The sequence below is a fragment of the Pseudophryne corroboree genome, chromosome 10 (assembly GCF_028390025.1).
Source record: "Pseudophryne corroboree isolate aPseCor3 chromosome 10, aPseCor3.hap2, whole genome shotgun sequence".
In the NCBI taxonomy this organism is placed as follows: Eukaryota; Metazoa; Chordata; class Amphibia; order Anura; family Myobatrachidae; genus Pseudophryne; species Pseudophryne corroboree.
In genome coordinates, this window is record NC_086453.1 from 149,101,060 (window position 1) to 149,125,391 (window position 24,332).

General features: G+C 46.5%; 1 protein-coding gene across 1 annotated transcript in view; it reads right to left on the reverse strand.

Annotated features, from left to right (window-relative positions):
* The window catches only part of ALDH16A1 (aldehyde dehydrogenase 16 family member A1), a 282,143-nt gene that overhangs the window by 108,665 nt on the left and 149,146 nt on the right, over positions 1–24,332 (reverse strand). Inside the window, exon 10 of the mRNA XM_063942876.1 lies at positions 23,175–23,311. Within this exon, the coding sequence (XP_063798946.1) occupies positions 23,175–23,311 (137 nt within the window). The remainder of the gene's footprint in view (positions 1–23,174; positions 23,312–24,332) is intronic.

Genomic DNA, 24,332 nt, shown 5'->3' on the forward strand with positions numbered 1-24,332 from the left:
GACCAATTCGGTAAAGGCAATAATCAAACCCCCTAACGGAGGGTCAGGTGAGGTCGTGTCCACAGGTACGCACGGTGTTATATATCACGCACAAACAAATGTACCTCATATTGTAGAACCAACACAAGATGATGTAATTGAGTTTAATCCTGTCAGGGTGATCACAGTCCCTAATGGGAAGACTGACGCTCAGGGAATCATTCCCGTCAAGGACAGTGCAATGCGCCGTCCCTGGTCTCGGACGGAATTAAGGTCAATTATGTCTGAATTTCCTGATCCTAGGAAAGATCTAGTTGCATGTCAAAGGTTTATTAAAGAACTAGGAAACTCCACAGAACCCACCAACAAAGATTGGCGGACAGTGCTGAGGGCAGGTTTGCCCTCCAGTGTTGACCCTGCGAAATTTATTGCTGATTGTAAATTAGACACAGAAGTACCTCAAACGGAGGAACACAATCAGGAATGTATTAAGCAGATCAACCGACAGTTAGGAGTATATTTCCCAGCCGTTGTCGAGTGGAACGAAATCTTCTCCATAAGACAAAACGAAGGGGAAAGTACTTCTAATTATTTCCATCGGGCATTGCAGGACATGACTAGGTATACAGGTATAGAAAACATTGAAACAAGTGCACCGCGTAGAGAAGTAGCAGTATTTGTGTTAATGGATGGTTTAAAGGAAGTGTTGAGAGCAAGGATACAGACCACCAATCCATACTGGAGAAATAACTCAGTGACTGCATTAAGAAAGCCCGCTGTTGGGCATGAGCAAAACATCATCAAGCACAGGGAAACAGAGAAGTAAGAAGCCTCAGATCCCTGTGGGTAAGCCAAAGGTGATAAGGTGCTATAATTGCCAGAAGGAAGGTCATTATGCAAGAGATTGTAGATCAAGAAATTTACAGAGGGTATATCAACCCCCTAGACAACAACATAACCACGGTATCCAAGGAATCAGGGAAGGACAGGGAAAGCGGTTGATGGTGATGAGCATCCAAGCGTTTGAGGAGGCATCAAATCAACCAAGACCTCAGGTCACTGGCACTTGGAGAAAGCCCAGGGTTTGTTATCTTTGTAAAAGAGAAGGGCATTATGCCAGCAACTGTAACAGCCCACATAAAGTCAGACCCCCTAGACAAGAACATGAACAGAGTCATGATACACAAAATCGTAATCAGGTACCACATATGTAAAATTTTGAGCTACACCCATAATATGCAATCAGGAAAGGTGATCATTAGGACTGGTAGTAAACCTGAGGTTACAGTTAATGATATTGGGAGGTCAGTTCCTTGAAGGCACAAGAACGGCCGGGTAAACGTTGTAATTTATCTGTAAATGTTCTTTTTCCCCATCTCTGATGTTTATCGGCAGAACTCAAACATCACATAGCTATTTGGTCCTTGCAGAAGTCTACCAAACCCCAGTGTGATCTACCGACATCGATGTGTCCTGGCCAGGCGCAAAACGGTGGGGTGTGGAAATACTGGTGGGGAGGGGACTTCGCAAGGACACCAGTGGATGTGTTGGTGTGACAGCCTGATGGTGAACGGAAGATCTGACAATGTTTTTTTTTTGTTGTTTAATGCAAAATGTGATGAATTGTTCTCTCTCTCATTTGTTTTTCTCTCTTCTCTTCTTTCTCATGTTTTAAAGATGGTATGTCACACATCAGTTGGACAAATGGTAATGCAAGATTTTTGCTCCTTACAGAAAGATCGCAGATTTGGAAGGAATATTGTATTACCAGAATGTTCGTTTGGAAGACTGAGAGACAGCCCCTTTGAAATGACAGCAGAGCAAGAAGAACAACAAGACTAAAGGACAAAAGCATCATAACATTTTTTCTTTCCCCTCAAAGTATTTTTTGTGCCCCCATTACAAATTTCTCTTTCTCCTCCTGTAAGATGGACTCGCCCCAAGAGACTGCAGTCCGTGTTTTCCTGTTGACCATGATGTTGACCAGAGCAGTCTGTTTCGGTGAGAGTACCAGTGAGGTCGAGAAAGGATCCGGAATGGGTTTCTGATGACTGAGACGGAGGCGTAAATTTCCAATAGCAACACAATCACCAAGCAAAGGCGAGTACCAGAAAACAATCTAGCAGCCATGTTATTTGTAGACATTGTGAAGGATTGTTAGCTAAAGAGAACTGCATCTGTAGGCATTGTGACAATATAGTTGAGGATGGGTGCATAAAGAAATGTCAGTCCAGTTTTAATGTCCACATGGACCGGCATCCATTGAGTGACTATCACTCCTTAGTGGGTAAAGTGTTAAATCAGACAGACTGTTGGGTATGCTCTCAAGTACCTCAAGGCCATAGCAAATCAGGACCAGTACCATTTCCTTTAACTGTAGGAGAGGTACTTGAGCTAAGTGGTGGGAGGCCGGTGGACAAGAGGTTTAATATCTCTAGTCCTCCTAGTTTGAAGCTCCACCAATATCATGTGGATAGGTCCTTAGTGTGCTTTAACATTTCCAATCCCCGAAAGCCGGGAAATTGGGAAGTGTCATGGAGTAATCAAACCATGACCTTTTCATACAGACCCGACAGAATGCCCATAGACACAGAACTTATACGCCAGATAGCCGACCATAGGAAATTTTTCCGGTATAGGTACACCTTAGGAAGTAGGACCATGCGAGTTGGAGAAGATTCACCAGGATACTGTGCACAGATCGTACAAACTGATACGTGTACTAAACAGATGGGAGAATTAGGGTTAGGAGATTTCACATGGAAAATTTGTAACATGATAATGTCATACTCCGTCCCATATGTTCTCCCCGATGATGCATATTTCATATGCGGGAGGAAGGCGTATAAGTGGCTTGCCCCAAACTCAGAGGGATTGTGCTATATTGGAAAAGTACTGCCTGAAGTAATGACTGTAACCCATAACAAAATGAAAGATATTCACCGCAGTGCCCAAGCTCCTTATACTCACACTCATTACGAGCACATCGTTAAACGGCACCTGATAGAGAGAACAGGGCATCCGGCCTCTGACCTGATCCATGGATCCACCGGGATTCAATTCCTAATCGCGTTAGATATCACTCGTACCGCCAGAGGAGTGATAAATTATAAATATATATCTGCGCTTGCAAATTTATTAGACAATATCACCGAAATGTATGACGACACTTTCAGGTACACTGGGAAAGAGTTACAAGCCTACAAAACAGAACTGGTTCAGCATAGGATGATTCTCAATTACCTCACAGCTGTGACAGGCGGGTATTGTGTTACCCTAGCAACTCAATATGGAATAAAGTGCTGCACGTACATTACAAACAGCACGGAGGACCCAGCCGAGGTCATAGACCAAAAGATGGATGACATTTTACAATTAAAGTGGGAGTTTCGAAGGAAACACAATCTCACACTCGCTGCTGTGGGTAATGAGCTGACCAGTTGGGTGTCATGGTTGAACCCACGAAATTAGTTCTCGGGCTTAGGAGAATGGGCCCAAGGTATTATTATGGATGTAGGGAAATTTCTTTTGTGTATTCTGGGAGTCGTCATATTGGTTGGCCTGATATTTAGATGCGTTCGGGTTTTAGCGAAACGTAAAAAGTAATACCAGGGTGATGAGTCTAAGGAGCGAAGACACTGTACTAACAACAACTAATTTGATGTATGACCCAACGATAGAGACAATGTTGTGATGAAAATGTGATTCCACGGTCCGTTTCTTTCACCCGTTTCTCCTTTGTTTTCCTCCAAGGTACAAAGACATCCGCTTGGAAGAAGAATTTGACAACCTCTTTTATACAGACCATTGATGAACTATGCTACAAGCCCCATTTTCCCTAGTGACTCTAAATTTTACGATAGCCCAAATATTTTAGTGACTAACTTTCTGGACAATGGAAAAACTTTTGCAGTCATTTATAGCAAAAGCATCAGGAGACTACAGTCAACATGTACATCGAGACAAGACACAAGACAAGACCTCAATCAGCAAATGTATATTAAACTCACATAGTTTATGACTGCATTTACCATAATTGCTTCTTATCTTCATTTCTACAACCTTCAGGTAATGACACACATAGTCAATAGGGAATATAGGCACAGATATCAGCACTCACATATTCCCCCATTCATGTATCATCAACTAAAATGTGCTACCCCATTTTGTTACAACCAAAAGCCGAAAAGAGCTCGGTAAAGTTTGACAGCCCATCCACAGACCCTTGATACGGGATAAGAAGGAATTCAAATGTATACTTCGCAATACCTCGAAGCTTGATCTAAAACACATACGGCACGATGATACATGACCCCTCAAACATGGATTCATACACACATGCTTCTACTATCTCACTAGGTCATACCTTTTTCTCACCTGATCCTCTTCTCCCTTACCCAATCATAGAAATGTATTTACATATGACATATATTTTTCTTTTTTGAACTGTTTTAGGAAGTGGCAGTTATTGATGACTGCCAAAGGGTGGACTGTCAAAGTCGGAAAAATATCATGCTACACGTTTCCATATATCCACCCCATGCGCGTGCCTGCTGCACGTGCACATTCTCTCCCGTGCGTGCGGATACTCGCAGCCGCGTGATGGCGCCTCGGCCATGCGCTCGAGCGCGTGGTATGTGCATTTACGGTAGAGTTTGTGTGCGTCTAGCGGGCGACTCAATCGTTAAATAATAAAACCAAATAGTATGTTTTATAGATAATGTTCCCCTTAATAATGACTGTAAGTTTGTGTAATGTAAATGGTCGCTGGACAGAGGAATTCCTCTTTGTATGGTACGAAGGGTCAGACAGGGTTTGAGCAGCTGTGTCTGGTACCTAACTAAAGAACATTTTATTAGAAACAATCCGGTGCTGGTTAGGTAAAGATTAATCGCTCCTGCGTATAGTTATGGCCATTAGTATTTTCTGGACATTTACTATATTTGCGATTCATTACCCATGCGGCGGGAATCTTCAGATTCCCTCCCACCTGAGCAGTTTGATATAGTCGCAGCCCACCTGTTCAAAGTAACCTATGACCTTTTGTTATGATGCGAGGAGACATTCCTGTGTCCAATGAACAATGAGATTATAGGTCCCTTTGTAGTGTACTGTACTCAGTGTATATAAGATCAGCCAGCCTGGGCAGCTCTCTCACTCTCCACAAACGGTTTTCATATTGACTAACTTGGAGCTGGTACCAGGACTAGCGCAGCGATCGTTCCCAGTGTGTGTAAGTAATTCTCTGTGATCAACTTGTTCCCTGTTTGTATTGGCCATACTCTCTCTCTCTCCGTTATTGTAAAAGATTGTGACGCAATTGTATATTTCTGTCTAGATATTCTGTTAGAATTATATGTTAGCTTGTAGTGTATGACTTGTAAACTGTTTCCCCTTTTCGATATAACTAAAAGCTTGTTAGTAAAGGTGTTGGAACCTTAGCAAGGTATAGTGTGTTTATTATATTGCAGAAGGTAATAGGAGCGTCTCAAACGCTCAAGCAGCTTTAGCATTAACAAGGTTAAGCAGCGTTACATCGCTACAGTATTTCAGTACAAGGTTTACAGTATAAGAGTATCCTTTCTGTGTGTTACATTCAAGGTTTACTGATTGTCATCCCGTGAGCGTCTGCGCCGCTCGTGTTCTCCTCGTGGACTCGAGCGTCCGCTACGCTGGTAGCGTAGCATTACGGTAGTCGCCCGCCTATAGCGTGCTCGACACCACGCATTAAGCTGTGAGCGAGCGTGTCGCATGTGCGTCTCGATCACGGCCGAGCGTATGCTACGCTAATTGCGTACCCTTACGGTACCCCATACGCCAATTGCGTACTGAGTCTCTTACCCATTTATTGTGAATGTTATAAGATAAATAGTTAGCCTTATCACCAGGTTTTCTATACTTGTCCTATATTGTCGTGAACTGTAAGTGCTGTTTTCTTGTTTGCTCATTTGATTATGTACTGTGTAATGGGCGCTGCGGATCCCTTGTGGTGCCATATAAAGGATAATAATAATAATAAGAATTTACTTACCGATAATTCTATTTCTCATAGTCCGTAGTGGATGCTGGGGACTCCGAAAGGACCATGGGGAATAGCGGCTCCGCAGGAGACTGGGCACAAAAGTAAAAAGCTTTAGGACTACCTGGTGTGCACTGGCTCCTCCCCCTATGACCCTCCTCCAAGCCTCAATTAGGATACTGTGCCCGGACGAGCGTACACAATAAGGAAGGATTTTGAATCCCGGGTAAGACTCATACCAGCCACACCAATCACACCGTCCAACTTGTGATGTGAACCCAGTTAACAGCATGATAACAGAAGGAGCCTCTGAAAAGATGGCTCACAACAACAATAACCCGATTTTGTAAAAATAACTATGTACAAGTAATGCAGACAATCCGCACTTGGGATGGGCGCCCAGCATCCACTACGGACTATGAGAAATAGAATTATCGGTAAGTAAATTCTTATTTTCTCTAACGTCCTAGTGGATGCTGGGGACTCCGAAAGGACCATGGGGATTATACCAAAGCTCCCAAACGGGCGGGAGAGTGCGGATGACTCTGCAGCACCGAATGAGAGAACTCCAGGTCCTCCTCAGCCAGGGTATCAAATTTGTAGAATTTAGCAAACGTGTTTGCCCCTGACCAAGTAGCTGCTCGGCAAAGTTGTAAAGCCGAGACCCCTCGGGCAGCCGCCCAAGATGAGCCCACTTTCCGTGTGGAATGGGCTTTAACAGATTTTGGCTGTGGCAGGCCTGCCACAGAATGTGCAAGCTGAATTGTACTACAAATCCAACGAGCAATCGTCTGCTTAGAAGCAGGAGCACCCAGCTTATTGGGTGCATACAGGATAAACAGCGAATCAGATTTTCTGACTCCAGCCGTCCTGGAAACATACCTTTTCAGGGCCCTGACTACGTCCAGCAACTTGGAATCCTCCAAGTCCCTAGTAGCCGCAGGCACCACAATAGGCTGGTTCAAGTGAAAAGCTGAAACCACCTTAGGGAGAAATTGAGGACGAGTCCTCAATTCTGCCCTGTCCGTATGAAAAATTAGGTAAGGGCTTTTATAGGATAAAGCCGCCAATTCTGAGACACGCCTGGCTGAAGCCAGGGCTAACAGCATTACCACTTTCCATGTGAGATATTTTACGTCCACAGTGGTGAGTGGTTCAAACCAATGTGATTTTAGGAATCCCAAAACTACATTGAGATCCCAAGGTGCCACTGGAGGCACAAAAGGAGGCTGTATATGCAGTACTCCCTTGACAAACGTCTGAACTTCAGGAACAGAAGCCAGTTCTTTTTGGAAGAATATGGACAGGGCCGAAATTTGAACCTTAATGGACCCTAATTTGAGGCCCATAGACAGTCCTGTTTGCAGGAAATGCAGGAAACGACCCAGTTGAAATTCCTCTGTAGGGACCTTCCTGGCCTCGCACCACGCAACATATTTACGCCAAATACGGTGATAATGTTGTACGGTTACATCCTTCCTGGCTTTGATCAGGGTAGGGATGACTTCATCCGGAATGCCTTTTTCCTTCAGGATCCGGCGTTCAACCGCCATGCCGTCAAACGCAGCCGCGGTAAGTCTTGGAACAGACATGGTCCCTGCTGGAGCAGGTCCTTTCTTAGAGGTAGAGGCCACGGGTCTTCCGTGAGCATCTCTTGAATTTCCGGGTACCAAGTCCTTCTTGGCCAATCCGGAGCCACGTGCATAGTCTTTACTCCTCTCCTTCTTATGATTCTCAGTACTTTTGGTATGAGAGGAAGAGGAGGGAACACATACACTGACTGGTACACCCACGGTGTTACCAGAGCGTCCACAGCTATTGCCTGAGGGTCCCTTGACCTGGCGCAATATCTGTCCAGTTTTTTGTTGAGGCGGGACACCATCATGTCCACCTTTGGTTTTTCCCAACGGTTCACAATCATGTGGAAGACTTCTGGGTGAAGTCCCCACTCCCCCGGGTGAAGATAGTGTCTGCTGAGGAAGTCTGCTTCCCAGTTGTCCACTCCCGGAATGAACACTGCTGACAGTGCTATCACATGATTCTCCGCCCAGCGAAGAATCCTTGCCACTTCCATCATTGCCCTCCTGCTTCTTTTGCCGCCCTGTCTGTTTACGTGGGCGACTGCCGTGATGTTGTCCGACTGGATCAACACCGGCTGACCCTGAAGCAGAGGTCTTGCCTGACTTAGGGCATTGTAAATGGCCCTTAGTTCCAGGATATTTATGTGAAGTGACATTTCCATGCTTGACCACAAGCCCTGGAAATTTCTTCCCTGTGTGACTGCTCCCCAGCCTCTCAGGCTGGCATCCGTGGTCACCAGGACCCAATCCTGAATGCCGAATCTGCGGCCCTCTAGGAGATGAGCACTCTGTAACCACCACAGGAGAGACACCCTTGTCCTTGGAGACAGGGTTATCCGCTGATGCATTTGAAGATGCGATCCGGACCATTTGTCCAGCAGATCCCACTGAAAAGTTCTTGCGTGGAATCTGCCGAATGGAATCGCTTCGTAAGAAGCCACCATCTTTCCCAGGACCCTTGTGCATTGGTGTACTGACACTTGGCCTGCTCTTAGGAGGTTCCTGACTAGGTCGGATAACTCCTTGGCTTTCTCCTCCGGGAGAAACACCTTTTTCTGTACTGTGTCCAGAATCATCCCTAGGAACAGCAGACGTGTCGTCGGAATCAGCTGCGATTTTGGAATATTTAGAATCCATCCGTGCTGTCGTAGTACTACTTGAGATAGTGCTACTCCGACCTCTAACTGTTCTCTGGACCTTGCCCTTATCAGGAGATCGTCCAAGTAAGGGATAATTAAGACGCCTTTTCTTCGAAGAAGAATCATCATTTCGGCCATTACCTTGGTAAAGACCCGGGGTGCCGTGGACAATCCAAACGGCAGCGTCTGAAACTGATAGTGACAGTTCTGTACCACAAACCTGAGGTACCCTTGGTGAGAAGGGCAAATTGGGACATGGAGGTAAGCATCCTTGATGTCCAGAGACACCATATAGTCCCCTTCTTCCAGGTTCGCTATCACTGCTCTGAGTGACTCCATCTTGAACTTGATCCTTTTTATGTAAGTGTTCAAGGATTTCAGATTTAAAATGGGTCTCACCGAGCCGTCCGGCTTCGGTGCCACAAACAGTGTGGAATAATACCCCTTTCCCTGTTGTAGGAGGGGTACCTTGATTATCACCTGCTGGGAATACAGCTTGTGAATGGCTTCCAATACCGCCTCCCTGTCGGGGGGAGACGTTGGTAAAGCAGACTTCAGGAACCGGCGAGGGGGAGACGTCTCGAATTCCAATTTGTACCCCTGAGATACTACCTGCAGGATCCAGGGGTCCACTTGCGAGTGAGCCCACTGCGCGCTGAAATTCTTGAGACGGGCCCCCACCGTGCCTGAGTCCGCTTGTAAGGCCCCAGCGTCATGCTGAGGACTTGGCAGAAGCGGGGGAGGGCTTCTGTTCGTGGGAAGAGGCTGTCTGCTGCAGTCTTTTTCCCCTTCCTCTGCCCCGGGGCAGATATGAGTGGCCTTTTGCCCGCTTGCCCTTATGGGGACGAAAGGACTGAGCCTGAAAAGACGGTATCTTTTTCTGCTGCGAGGTGACTTGGGGTAAAAAGGTGGATTTTCCAGCCATTGCCGTGGCCACCAGGTCCGATAGACCGACCCCAAATAACTCCTCCCCTTTATACGGCAATACTTCCATATGCCGTTTGGAATCCGCATCACCTGACCACTGTCGTGTCCATAATCCTCTTCTGGCAGAAATGGACATCGCACTTACTCTTGATGCCAGAGTGCAAATATCCCTCTGTGCATCTCGCATATATAGAAATGCATCCTTTAAATGCTCTATAGTCAATAATATATTGTCCCTGTCTAGGGTATCAATATTTTCAGTCAGGGAATCCGACCAAGCCACCCCAGCACTGCACATCCAGGCTGAGGCGATTGCTGGTCGCAGTATAATACCAGTATGTGTGTATATACTTTTAAGGATATTTTCCAGCTATCAGCTGGTTCCTTGAGGGCGGCCGTATCTGGGGACGGTAACGCCACTTGTTTTGATAAGCGTGTGAGCGCCTTATCTACGCTAGGGGGTGTTTCCCAACGCGCCCTAACCTCTGGCGGGAAAGGGTATAATGCCAATAACTTTTTAGAAATTAGCAGTTTTTTATCGGGGGAAACCCACGCTTCATCACACACCTCATTTAATTCATCTGATTCGGGAAAAACTACGGGTAGTTTTTTCACACCCCACATAATACCCTTTTTTGTGGTACTTGTAGTATCAGAAATGTTCAAAACCTCCTTCATTGCCGTGATCATGTAACGTGTGGCCCTACTGGAAAATACGTTTGTTTCCTCACCGTCGACACTGGAGTCAGTGTCCGTGTCTGTGTCGACCACCTGAGGTAACGGGCGCTTTAGAGCCCCTGACGGTGTTTGAGACGCCTGTACAGGTATTAACTGATTTGCCGGCTGTCTCATGTCGTCAACAGTCTTTTGTAAAGTGCTGACACTATCACGTAATTCTTTCCATAAGACCATCCAGTCAGGTGTCGACTCCCTAGGGGGTGACATCACTAACACAGGCAATTGCTCCGCCTCCACATCATTTTCCTCCTCATACATGTCGACACAACATACCGACACACAGCACACACACAGGGAATGCTCTGATAGAGGACAGGACCCCACTAGCCCTTTGGGGAGACAGAGGGAGAGTTTGCCAGCACACACCAGAGCGCTATATATATACAGGGATAACCTTATATAAGTGTTTTTCCCTAATATAGCTGCTGTATATATTTATATGCCAAATTAGTGCCCCCCCTCTCTTGTTTTACCCTGTTTCTGTAGTGCAGGACTGCAGGGGAGAGTCAGGGAGCCTTCCTCCAACGGAGCTGTGAGGAAAAAATGGCGCCAGTGTGCTGAGGAGATAGGCTCCGCCCCTTTTTCGGCTGCCTTTCTCCCGCTTTTTTATGTAAAAATTGGCAGGGGTTAAATACATCCATATAGCCCAGGAGCTATATGTGATGTATTTTTTGCCAAAAAAGGTGTTTTTATTGCGTCTCAGGGCGCCCCCCCCCAGCGCCCTGCACCCTCAGTGACCGGAGTGTGAAGTGTGCTGAGAGCAATGGCGCACAGCTGCAGTGCTGTGCGCTACCTTATAGAAGACAGGACGTCTTCTGCCGCCGATTTTCCGGACCTCTTCCGTCTTCTGGCTCTGTAAGGGGGACGGCGGCGCGGCTCTGGGACCCATCCATGGCTGGGCCTGTGATCGTCCCTCTGGAGCTAATGTCCAGTAGCCTAAGAAGCCCAATCCACTCTGCACGCAGGTGAGTTCGCTTCTTCTCCCCTTAGTCCCTCGGTGCAGTGAGCCTGTTGCCAGCAGGCAGGGCCGGACTGGCCATCTGGCACTTCTGGCAGATGCCAGAAGGGCCGATGGCCACGTGGGCCGGTCCAGCGGTCACTGAGACGCGCTGCCGCTCAGTCCGGCGGCAGCGCGTCTCAGCTGTCAGGCTTGGAGAGCTGTGAGGGACGGGGGTGAGAACGCCGGGCGCCCGCCAGCACGGCTGTGTCTGGCGCGGCGCGTATAGCGGACTTTAAAGCAGCCGCCGGTTCGTGAGCCAATCAGAGCTCGCGGACCGGCAGCCAATCAGAAGCCGCCGGTCCGCGAGCTCTGATTGGCTCACGAACCGGCGGCTGGTTTGAACGCTATACGCTGCCGCGCCAGACACAGCCGTGCTGGCGGGCGCCCGGCGTTCTCACCCCCGTCCCTCACAGCCCGGAGGAGGAGGAGCAGCAGCAGCAGCAGCAGCAGTGCAGCAGCGGTAAGCAGCTGCAGCACTGGCTGCTGTGGGGGCAATTGTATACCTGGCACTGTGGGGGCAATTGGCTGGCACTGTGGGGCAATTGTATACCTGGCACTGTGGGGGCAATTGGCTGGCACTGTGGGGCATTTGTATACCTGGCACTGTGGGGGGCATTTGTGGATCTGGCACTGTGGGGGCATTTGTGTACCTGGCACTGTGGGGGCAATTGTTTACCTGGCACTGTGGGGGCAATTGGTTACCTGGCACTGTGGGGGCATTTGTATACCTGGCACTGTGGGGTCATCTGTATACCTGGCACTGTGGGGGCATCTGTATACCTGGCACTGTGGGGGCATTTGTATACCTGGCACTGTGGGGGCATTTGTATACATGGCACTGTGGGGGCATTTGTATACCTGGCACTGTGGGGGGCATTTGTGGATCTGGCACTGTGGGGGCATTTGTGTACCTGGCACTGTGGGGGCAATTGTTTACCTGGCACTGTGGGGGCAATTGGTTACCTGGCACTGTGAGGGGCATTTGTATACCTGGCACTGTGGGGGCATCTGTATACCTGGCACTGTGGGGGCATCTGTATACCTGGCACTGTGGGGGCATCTGTATACCTGGCACTGTGGGGGCATCTGTATACCTGGCACTGTGGGGGCATCTGTATACCTGGCACTGTGGGGGCATTTGTATACCTGGCACTGTGGGGGCATTTGTATACCTGCCACTGTGGGGGCATTTGTATACCTGGCACTGCACTATCGGGGGCATATAATGTAAATTTCGACTCATACCGGGTGCTGTAATGTGAATTTTGTCTCATACTGTGTGGTATAATGTGAAAGGGGCAGCAGTACTAGATAGTATAAGGGGTCCTACTATTGTGGTGCATAATGCGTATAAGGGGTGTATGGTGTGGTAAATTACACTGAAGACCACACCCCCTTTTGAGTGACCACGCCCCTTTGAGTGGCCACGCCCCTTTTCCGGAGCGCGCGCGCCTTCGGCGCGCGCTTAATTACAAGCCTCACATTTCCATACCCCCACTTAAAAAATTCCACTTCAACCACTGGTTGTGTATATTTTAATAGAGAATGATGTACGCCTGTATGTTGTTAGAATATTAATTATATTTGTAAGAACATAGACTAATAAGTGGGAGGAGTCAGGAATAGTAAGGGGAGGAGTCACAGAGGTGGGCCTGTGTGCTTCAAAAATGCCAGGGCCTATTTTTAGTCCCAGTCCGGCCCTGCCAGCAGGTCTCACTGAAAATAAAAAACCTACTTTAAACTTTTACACTAAGCAGCTCAGGAGAGCCCCTTAGCCTGCACCCGTCTCGTTCGGGCACAAAAATCTAACTGAGGCTTGGAGGAGGGTCATAGGGGGAGGAGCCAGTGCACACCAGGTAGTCCTAAAGCTTTTTACTTTTGTGCCCAGTCTCCTGCGGAGCCGCTATTCCCCATGGTCCTTTCGGAGTCCCCAGCATCCACTAGGACGTTAGAGAAAATAATATTATGTTATTGTCCCCCACCCCCCTTTTTTCTTTCAGCATTGAATTTTAGCACAATTTTATACATCACATATACAATCGCTCCATTTATACACAATATATTAAAGAAACCCATATGGAGCAGCTACATTTTAGTGCAGTACACAATTTATTTTACATCATTTCTCTCCATCTACTGCAACACTGTACCTTTATATTTGGTGGCAAGTGGTGGGATCATTCAAGTTATAAACATAGAAGTAAGAAAGAACAGCAGAAGGGAGGCAGCAGTACAAGCCTATAAAAACACCAAGAAGAGTCCTGAAAGAATTCTGCCAGGCAAGAAAAATTGCAATTAATGCAGCAGATACCAGGGGGTCACTAATCAAAAAACTGGCACAATGGGAGGAGGAGGATGTGGACAAGGACCCGTCGGAGGGGACAAGAAATGGAAGCAGAGAGAAGGCTACCCCTGCAGCTGCAATAACAGTCAGCAACGCGGAACAGCTGCAGATTTGGGAGTTTGGGTAGAAAGATGGCCTATTGTACCAAGTGGGATTATAGAGGGGTTATCAATGGGGAAAGCGGAGGACGCGAGACCAGCTCAGCCAGGTGGTCTGGTGGCTAGGGTTAATGGGGGATGTGAAATGCTACATAACTCTGGGCCTAATTCAGATCTGATTGCTGGGCTGCGTTTTTTGCTGTCCTGTGATAAGATAGTTGCCGCCTACAATGGGTGTGTATTTTTGCCGTGCAAGTGTGCGATCGCATGTATAGCTATAGATTGTAAGCTTGCGAGCAGGGCCTTCCTACCTCTATGACTGTTTGTTATTACCTAGTTTTGTTATAACATTGTTTTGTTATATCATTGTTATTTACAATTGTAAAGCGCAATGTAATTTGCTGCGCTATATTAGAAACTGTTAATAAATAAAATAAAATAAGATTTTACTTACCGATAAATCTATTTCTCATAGTCCGTAGTGGATGCTGGGGACTCCGTCAGGACCATGCTGGGGACTCCGTCAGGACCATGGGAAATAGCGGCTCCGCAGGAGACAGGGCACAAAAGCAAGCTTTTAGGATCACATGGTGTGTACTGGCTCCTCCCCCTATGACCCTCCTCCAAGCCTCAGTTAGGTACTGTGCCCGGACGAGCGTACACAATAAGGAAGGATCTTGAATCCCGGGTAAGACTCATACCAGCCACACCAATCACACCGTACAACTTGTGATTTGAACCCAGTTAACAGTATGATAACAATGAAGTAGCCTCTAAAAAAGATGGCTCACAACAATAATAACCCGATTTTTTTGTAACAATAACTATGTACAAGTAATGCAGACAATCCGCACTTGGGATGGGCGCCCAGCATCCACTACGGACTATGAGAAATAGATTTATCGGTAAGTAAAATCTTATTTTCTCTAACGTCCTAGTGGATGCTGGGGACTCCGTCAGGACCATGGGGATTATACCAAAGCTCCCAAACGGGCGGGAGAGTGCGGATGACTCTGCAGCACCGAATGAGAGAACTCCAGGTCCTCCTCAGCCAGGGTATCAAATTTGTAGAATTTAGCAAACGTGTTTGCCCCTGACCAAGTTGCAGCTCGGCAAAGTTGTAAAGCCGAGACCCCTCGGGCAGCCGCCCAAGATGAGCCCACCTTCCTTGTGGAATGGGCATTTACAGATTTTGGCTGTGGCAGGCCTGCCACAGAATGTGCAAGCTGAATTGTACTACAAATCCAACGAGCAATAGTCTGCTTAGAAGCAGGAGCACCCAGCTTTTTGGGTGCCTACAATATAAACAGCAAGTCAGACTTTCTGACTCCAGCCGTCCTGGAATTATATATATATATATATATATATATATATATATTTTCAGGGCCCTGACAACGTCTAGCAACTTGGAGTCCTCCAAGTCCCTAGTAGCCGCAGGCACCACAATAGGTTGTTTCAGGTGAAACGCTGACACCACCTTAGGAAGAAACTGGGGACGAGTCCGCAGTTCTGCCCTGTCCCGAATGGAAAATCAAATATGGGCTTTTGTAAGACAAAGCCGCCAATTTTGACAATCGCCTGGCCGAGGCCAGGGCCAACAGCATGGTCACTTTCCATGTGAGATATTTCAAATCCACAGATTTGAGTGGTTCAAACCAATATGATTTGAGGAATCCCAACACTACGTTGAGATCCCACGGTGCCACTGGAGGCACACAAGGGCTGTATATGCAATACTCCCTTGACAAACGTCTGGACTTCAGGAACTGAAGCCAATTCTTTCTGGAAGAAAATCTATAGGGCCGAAACTTGAACCTTAATGGACCCCAATTTGAGGCTCATAGACACTCCTGTTTGCAGGAAGTGCAGAAATCGACCTAGTTGAAATTTTTTCGTGGGGCCTTCCTGGCCTCACCCACGCAACATATTTTTACCACATGTGGTGATAACGTTGTGCGGTCACCTCCTTCCTGGCTTTGACCAGGGTAGGTATGACCTCTTCCGGAATGCCTTTTCCCTTAGGATCCGGCGTTCAAACCGCCATGCCGTCAAACGCAGTCGCGGTAAGTCTTGGAACAGACAAGGTCCCTGCTGGAGCAGGTCCTTTCTTAAAGGCCGATGCCACGGTTCCTCTTGGAACAGACATGGTACTTGCTGAAAGCAAATCCCTTCTTAGCTCCCGAGGCCATTAGTCCTCTGTGAGCATCTCTTGAAGTTCCGGTTACCAAGTCCCTCTTGGCCAATCCGGAGCCACGAGTATAGTTCTTACTCCTCTATGTCTTATAATTCTCAATACCTTGGTTATGAGAAGCAGAGGAGGGAACACATACACAGACTGTTACACCCACGGTGTTACCAGGACGTCCACAGCTATCGCCTGAAGGTCTCGTGACCTGGCGCAATACCTGTCCCATTTTTTGTTCGGGCGGGACGCCATCATGTCCACCTTTGGTCTTTCCCAACGGTTCACAATCATGCGGAAAACTTCCCGATGAAGTTCCCACTCTCCCGGGTGGAGGTCGTGCCTGCTGAGGAAGTCTGCTTCCCAGTCGTCCACTCCCGGAATGAACACTGCTGACAGTGCTATCACATGATTTTCCGCCTAGCGAAAAATCCTTGCAGTTTTGCCACTGCCCTCCTGCTTCTTGTGCCGCCCTTTCTGTTTACGTGGGCGACTGCCGTGATGTTATCCCACTGGATCAATACCGGCTGACCTTGAAGCAGAGGTCTTGCTAAGCTTAGAGCATTATAAATTTGCTCTTAGCTCCAGTATATTTATGTGTAGAGAATTCTCCAGACTTGATCACACTCCTTGTGTGACTGCTCCCCAGCCTCTCAGGCTGGCCTCCGTGGTCACGAGCATCCAATCCTGAATGCCGAATCTGCGGCCCTCTAGAAGATGAGCACTCTGTAATCACCACAGGAGAGACACCCTTGTCCTTGGATATAGGGTTATCCGCTGATGCATCTGAAGATGCGATCCGGACCATTTGTCCAGCAGATCCCACTGAAGAGTTCTTGCGTGAAATCTGCCGAATGGAAGCGCTTCGTAATAAGCCACCATTTTTACCAGGACTCTTGTGCAATGATGCACTGACACTTTTCCTGGTTTTAGGAGGATCCCGATTAGCTCGGATAACTCCCTGGCTTTCTCCTCTGGGAGAAACACCTTTTCCTGGACTGTGTCCAGAATCATCCCTAGGACCAGCAGACGTGTCGTCGGAACAACTGCGGTTTTGGAATATTTAGAATCCACCCGTGCTGTCGTAGAACTACTTGAGATAGTGCTACTCCGACCTCCAACTGTTCTCTGGACCTTGTTCTTATCAGGAGGTCGTCCATTTTCTTTGAAGACAAATCCTCCTTTCGGTCATTACCTTGGTAAGGACCCGGGGTGCCTTGGACAATCCAACGGCATCGTCTTGAAACTGATAGTGACAGTTCTGTACCACGAACCTGAGGTACCCTTGGTGAGAAAAGGCAAATTTTGGGACATGGAGGTAAGCATCCCTGATGTCCCGGGACACCATATAGTCCCCTTCTTTGCTATCACTGCTCTGAGTGACTCCATCTGGATTTGAACCCTTGTAAGTGTTCAAATTTTTCAGATTTAGAATAGGTCTCACCTAGCCTTCAGTACCACCATATAGTGTGGAGTAATACCCCTTTCCTTGTTGTCGGAGGGGTAATTTTATTATCACCTGCTGGGAATACAGCTTGTGAATTGTTTTCAATACTGCCTCCCTGTCGGAGGGAGACATTGGTACAGCAGACTACAGGAACCTGCGAGGGGGGAAACCTCTCGACATTCCAATCTGTACCCCTTGGATACTACTTGTAGGATCCAGGGGTCCTGTACGGTCCCAGCGTCATGCTGAGAACTTGGTAGAAGCGGTGGAGGGCTTCTGTTCCTGGGAATGGGCTGCCTGCTGCAGTCTTCTTCCCTTTCCTCTATCCCTGGGCAGATATGACTCTTATAGGGACGAAAGGACTGAGGCTGAAAAGACGGTGTCTTTTTCTGCAGAGATGTGACTTAGGGTAAAAAACGGTGGATTTTCCAGCAGTTGCCCTGGCCACCAGGTCCCATGGACCGACCCCAAATAACTCCTCCCCTTTATACGGCAATACATCTTTGTGCCGTTTGGAATCTGCATCACCTGACCACTGTCGTGTCCATAAACATCTTCTTGCAGATATGGACATCGCATTTACTCTTGATGCCAGAGTGCAAATATCCCTCTGCGCATCTCGCATATATAGAAATGCATCCTTTAAATGCTCTATAGTCAATAAAATACTGTCCCTGTCAAAGGTATCAATATTTTTAGTCAGGGAATCCGACCAAGCCACCTCAGCTCTGCACATCCAGGCTGAGGCGATCGCTGGTCGCAGTATAACACCAGCATGTGTGTGTATACTTTTTAGGATATTTTTCAGCCTCCTATCAGCTGGCTCCTTAAGTACGGCCCTATCCGTAGATGGTACCGCCACTTGTTCTGATAAGCGTGTGAGCGCCTTATCCACCCTGAGGGGTGTTTCCCACCGCGCCTTAACTTCTGGCGGGAAAAGGTATACCGCCAATAATTTTCTATCGGGGGAAACCCACGCATCATCACACACTTCATTTAATTTATCTGATTCAGGAAAAACTACAGGTAGTTTTTTCACCTCACATATAATACCCTTTTTTGTGGTACTTGGAGTATCAGAAATATGTAACACCTCCTTCATTGCCCTTAACATGTGGCCCTAAAAGAAAATACGTTTGTTTCTTCACCGTCGACACTGAAATCAGTGTCCGTGTCTGGGTCTGTGTCGACCGACTGAGGTAAATGGGCATTTTACAGCCCCTGACGGTGTTTGAGACGCCTGGACAGATACTAATTTGTTCGCCGGCCCTCTCATGTCGTCAACCGGCTTGCAGCGTGTTGACATTGTCACGTAATTTCCATAAATAAGCCATCCATTCCGGTGTCGACTCCCTAGAGAGTGACATCACCATTACAGGCAATTTGCTCCGCCTCCTCACCAATATTTTCCTCATACATGTCGACACACACGTACCGACATACAGCACACACATAGGGAATGCTCTGATAGAGGACAGGACCCACTAGCCCTTTGGGGAGACAGAGGGAGAGTTTGCCAGCACACACCAAAACGCTATAATTATCCAGGGACAACCTTTATATAAGTGTTCCTCCCTTATAGCATTTTAATATATATACATATCGCCAAATCAGTGCCCCCCCTCTCTGTTTTAACCCTGTTTCTGTAGTGCAGTGCAGGGGAGAGCATGGGAGCCTTCCCACCAGCCTTTCTGTGAGGGAAAATGGCGCTGTGTGCTGAGGAGAATAGGCCCCGCCCCCTTTTCGGCGGGCTTCTTCTCCGGAGTTTTAGATATCTGGCAGGGGTTAAATACATCCATATAGCCTCAAGGGCTATATGTGATGTATTTTTCGCCATACAGGTATTATACATTGCTGCCCAGGGCGCCCCCCCCCAGCGCCCTGCACCCTCCGTGACCGCTGTGTGAAGTGTGCTGACAACAATGGCGCACAGCTGCAGTGCTGTGCGCTACCTGATGAAGACTGAGAGTCTTCTGCCGCCTGGTTCCGGACCTCTTCATCTTCAGCGTCTGCAAGGGGGGTCGGCGGCGCGGCTCCGGGACGAACCCCAGGGCGAGCCCTGTGTTCCGACTCCCTCTGGAGCTATGTCCAGTAGCCTAAGAATCCAATCCATCCTGCACGCAGGTGAGTTGAAAATCTCTCCCCTAAGTCCCTCGATGCAGTGAGCCTGTTGCCAGCAGGACTCACTGAAAATAAAGAACCTAAAAACTTTTTCTAAGTAACTCTTTAAGAGAGCCACCTAGATTGCACCCTTCTCGGCCGGGCACAAAAACCTAACTGAGGCTTGGAGGAGGGTCATAGGGGGAGGAGCCAGTACACACCATGTGATCCTAAAAGCTTGCTTTTGTGCCCTGTCTCCTGCGGAGCCGCTATTCCCCATGGTCCTGACGGAGTCCCCAGCATGGTCCTGACGGAGTCCCCAGCATCCACTAGGACGTTAGAGAAATAAATAATAGCTGAGCTGCAAAAATCCACTTTGTGCAGTCTGTGCGCAACCCAGGACTTACTGCTCCAGTGCGATGAGAATGGACTGATCGGGGCCGGAGCGGATGTCAGACACCCTCCCTGAAAACCTTTGGGAACGCCTGCGTTTTTCCGGACACTCCCAGTAAACGCTCAGTTGCCACCCACAAACGGCCTGTTCCTGTCAATCAACTTGTGAATGCCCGTGCAATCGGATTTTTCACACCATCCTGTTGCTGACCAGCGATGGCAGTTGTTATTGTCCGACGAGCGTGCACATTGCGGTGCATATGCTTGCACTGTTATGACCTGATCACTCGCTGTGCGAAAATACACAGCAGCGATCAGATCTGAATGACCCTCTCTGTGTGTAGCCTGTCAGCAGAAGAAAGGACAAAGCTACATAGAAACTGGAAATTCAGCCCAATCTGTGGCCTTATATGACAGATGTTTCCATATGTGATTCCCGTGCCCTTAGGAACTGACCATAGCAGAAGTACCTGTGAGGCAAATGTGCATAAAGTGGTTCATGGGTTAAATTCTACCTTCACAGAGGACACTCAAAGGTTGAGTGAATAAAAGTATCATTGTCGCTTCTGTTTACTCCATACTATCCAACAATTTGTTGTGGGAACTATCGTGTGGCATTTTTTGCTTGTATTACTGAAGTGTGCGTGCTATTTATAGACCATTCTGCTCAACAAACCACCACTGATTTTCTTTTAAGTACTGCCGTGCCCGAGTGATCTACATCCCTGTATCTTCACATTTGGTTGTCATAATGTTTGACCCTCATTATAGTCCTAGTGCACCACAACTTCTATTGAACTTTATTTTTCTTGCGAGCAAAACAAATCCATAGAGCATGCATGTTCAATGAGAGAACCCACAGGCTGCAGAAAACCGAACAAAACATGTACAGAGCAAAATTAGTGTTTATGCCAAACATATCAAAAATGTTATATCTGAAATCTTTAAGTTTCTTACATATCATATTGCCAAGCATAAGTGCAGATGGTTGATGAGTATCTCAGTATCACTGCAATGTAATAAACCCCTACATAGACGTTAGTTTTTTATGTTTTTTTTACTCAAACATATTGTCTGTTTTTATTATTCTAATCCATGGCAGTAGTTATCTGTGTATATCCTGTAGATCACACAGAGTTTCCTCATTCTCTAGGAAAATGTATTTATAAAACATTACCCATAATTCATGGTCAGTTCCAGTAATCTGATACATGTACCAACCCACATGTGTCCATTAAATGATAATTAAATCTGGATGCCTAAGCGTAGCAATCAAGCCATTAATTCAGTGACTCGAGAACAGGACCAAAGTGAAGGAAAGGAAGGGAATATGAATTTTAAGTGAAAAGCAACATTGCTGTCACACTTTCCCTTACCAAAACTTAGCTTCTGTGTTTAAATACATTGCATGCTTAGAGATACACTTGCCAGGTAATGCTGTAAAACCAATAGCACGTAAAAGTAACTCAAACCCATTCTATAATTGTTTTCATTACTACAGTACTTTCATGTCCCCGGCTTATTTAAAATATGTGGAAAGTGAAGTGAGTTTGAAAACAAATGTACACTAAAAATTTACAGTGCCTTGCTAAAGTATTCACCCCCCTTGGCTTTTTACCTATTTTGTTACATTACAACCTGTAATTTATTTATTTTTTTATCGGAATTTTATGTGATGGATATGCACAAAATAGTTTAAAAATGGTGAAGTGAAATGAGAAAAATGTATAAATAAAAACATGAAAATTGGCATGTGCATATGTATTCACCCTCTTTGCTATGAAGCCCCTCAAAAGTTCTGGCGCAACCAATTACCTTCAGAAGTCACATAATTAGTGAAATGAAGTCCACCTGTGTGCAATCTAAGTGCCAACTGATCTGTCAGTATAAACACACCTTTTCTGGAGAGGCCCCAGAGGCTGCAACACCAATAAGCAAGAGGCATCACACCATGAAGACCAAGGAGCTCTCCAAACAAGTCAGGGACAAAGTTGTTAAGAAGTACAAGTCAGGGTTGGGTTATTAAAAAATATCCAAATGATCCGCCAGAGCACAATCAAACCCATCATCTACAAATGGAAAGAACATGGTACCACAACAAACCTGCCAGGAGAGGGCTGGCCACCAAAACTCACAGACTGGGAAAGGAGGGCATTAATCAGAGAGGCAGCACAGAGACCAAAGGTAACCCTGAAGGAGCTGCAGAGTTCCACAGCGGAGACTGGTCTATCTGCGCAAGTGACCACAATAAGCAGTACACTCCATATAGCTGGGCTTTATGGAAGAGTGACCAGAAAAAAAGCCATTACTTATTGTTAAAATTAAGAAGGCACGTTTTCAGTTTGCCAAAAGGCATGTGGACGACTCCCCAAATGTATGGAGGAAAGTGCTCTGGTTAGATGAGACTAAAATTTAACTTTTTCGTCCACCAAGGAAAATGCTATGCCTGGCGCAAACCCAACACATCCCATCACCCCAAGAACACCATCCCCACAGTGAAACATGGTGGTGGCAGCATCATGCTGTGGGGATGTTTTTCAGGAGCAGGGACTGGGAAACTGTTTTGAGTCGAGGGAAAGATGGATGGTGCTAAATACAGGGATATTCTTGAGCAAAACCTGTTTCAGTCTGCCTGTGATTTGAGACTGGGATGGAGGTTCACCTTCCAGCAGGATAATGACCCGAATACTGCTAAAGCAACACTCGAGTGGTTTAAGGGGAAACATTTCAATGTGTTGGAATGGCCTAGTCAAAGCCCAGATCTCAATCTAATTGACAATCTGTGGTCAGACTTGAAGATTGCTGTTCACAAACGGAAACCATCCAACATGAAGGAGCTGGAGCAGTTTTGCCTTGAGGAATGGGCAAAAATCCCAGTGGCAAGATGTGGCAAGCTCATAGAGACTTATCCAAAGTGACTTGCAGCTGTAATTGCCGCAAAAGGTGGCTCTACAAAGTACTGACTTTAGGGGGGTTAATAGTTATGCACGCTGAAGTTTTCTGTTATTTTGTCCTATTTGTTGTTTGCTTCACAATAAAAAAAAATCTTCAAAGTTGTAGGCATGTTCTGTGAATGAAATTATGCAAACCTTCAAACAATCCATTTTAATTCCAGGTTGTGATGCAACAAAACATGAAAAATGCAAAAGGAGTGAAAACTTTAGCAAGGCACTATACACTAAAAACGTTTAACATGCAAATCCATAGACTAAACAACACTAAGCGTACCTCAGTGCTACCTCCAGGGCTAATGGTAGATTTTCTGTCCAGACACTTGCTGCTAATCCATAGGGGGTGTTGTTCCCCAGAGCAATGGCTTCTTTTGCAGTGCGGAAAGTCATTGCAACCAAGACTGGTCCAAAAATCTGGTCAGAGACCCAAAAAACAAGAGGAATTTAGTTTTAAGTAAACAGGATCTTAAAGATGTTCTAACAAATCATAGTTCAATGTAGAATGGAAGCATAAAATAAGTAGAAAGACATATGATAGTTTTAACAGAAAAAGTCTATACAGTACATCCAAATATCCAGTGTTTAAGTGGAGGAGTTTTTAAGTATGTTCTATAAAGTCACACAATATCAATTTTGGAATGGTTATACCTAAATTCACTTTTGTAGATAAGGAATTAACTGGGAACTAAAATGAAAACTAATGTATACACTGGCAATAAAGCAGTAATGGCTCGCCTCAGAGGTGGACATCATGATGTTCTCTATGGGGCCTCAAGCATGCATCTTCATCGGACTACAGTAGTGGTACTCAGCTCTAAGCCTCACGAACCACCAGAACAGGTTATCATGTTTTCTTCTATTTTTAAGGGGAGGGGACAGCTGAGTACAAGGTTATAAGAAACAACAGGTGGACACACAACCACAAATAGAGGAGACATTGTTCAGCATGGAAACATTAAGTCAGAAGCTTGGGGCTATATGGCATGAGGTTTAGTTGGGACCACGGGCCTGATTCAGATTTGTAAGTAAAGCAAGGAAAGCAAGTAACATTGTGTCTGGAACAAACCATGTTGCCATGCAAGGGGATTAAATACATTTATATTTTTTCTATGCAGGGAAAATACTGGCTGCTTTTGCATGCACGCATAAATGCTAGACAGCTTTATTTTTACTCTGCAATTTAGATTTCAGTTTGGACACACCCCGACCAAATCTAACTCTCTCTCTCTGCACATGTTACATCTGCCCACGAGCATTGCAGCATGGTTTTGCCCAGTAATTTGCTTTTTTGCTGTGCCTGCAAATCAGAATCAGGCTCCATGTGCCAACAAGTGTAAAACTTATAGGAGGTTTCCTTAATCACCATATTAATTAATGAATAAGCAATCCCATGATGAATCTTCATCCATGCCTCCCTGTCCAGTGTAGTCCCCAC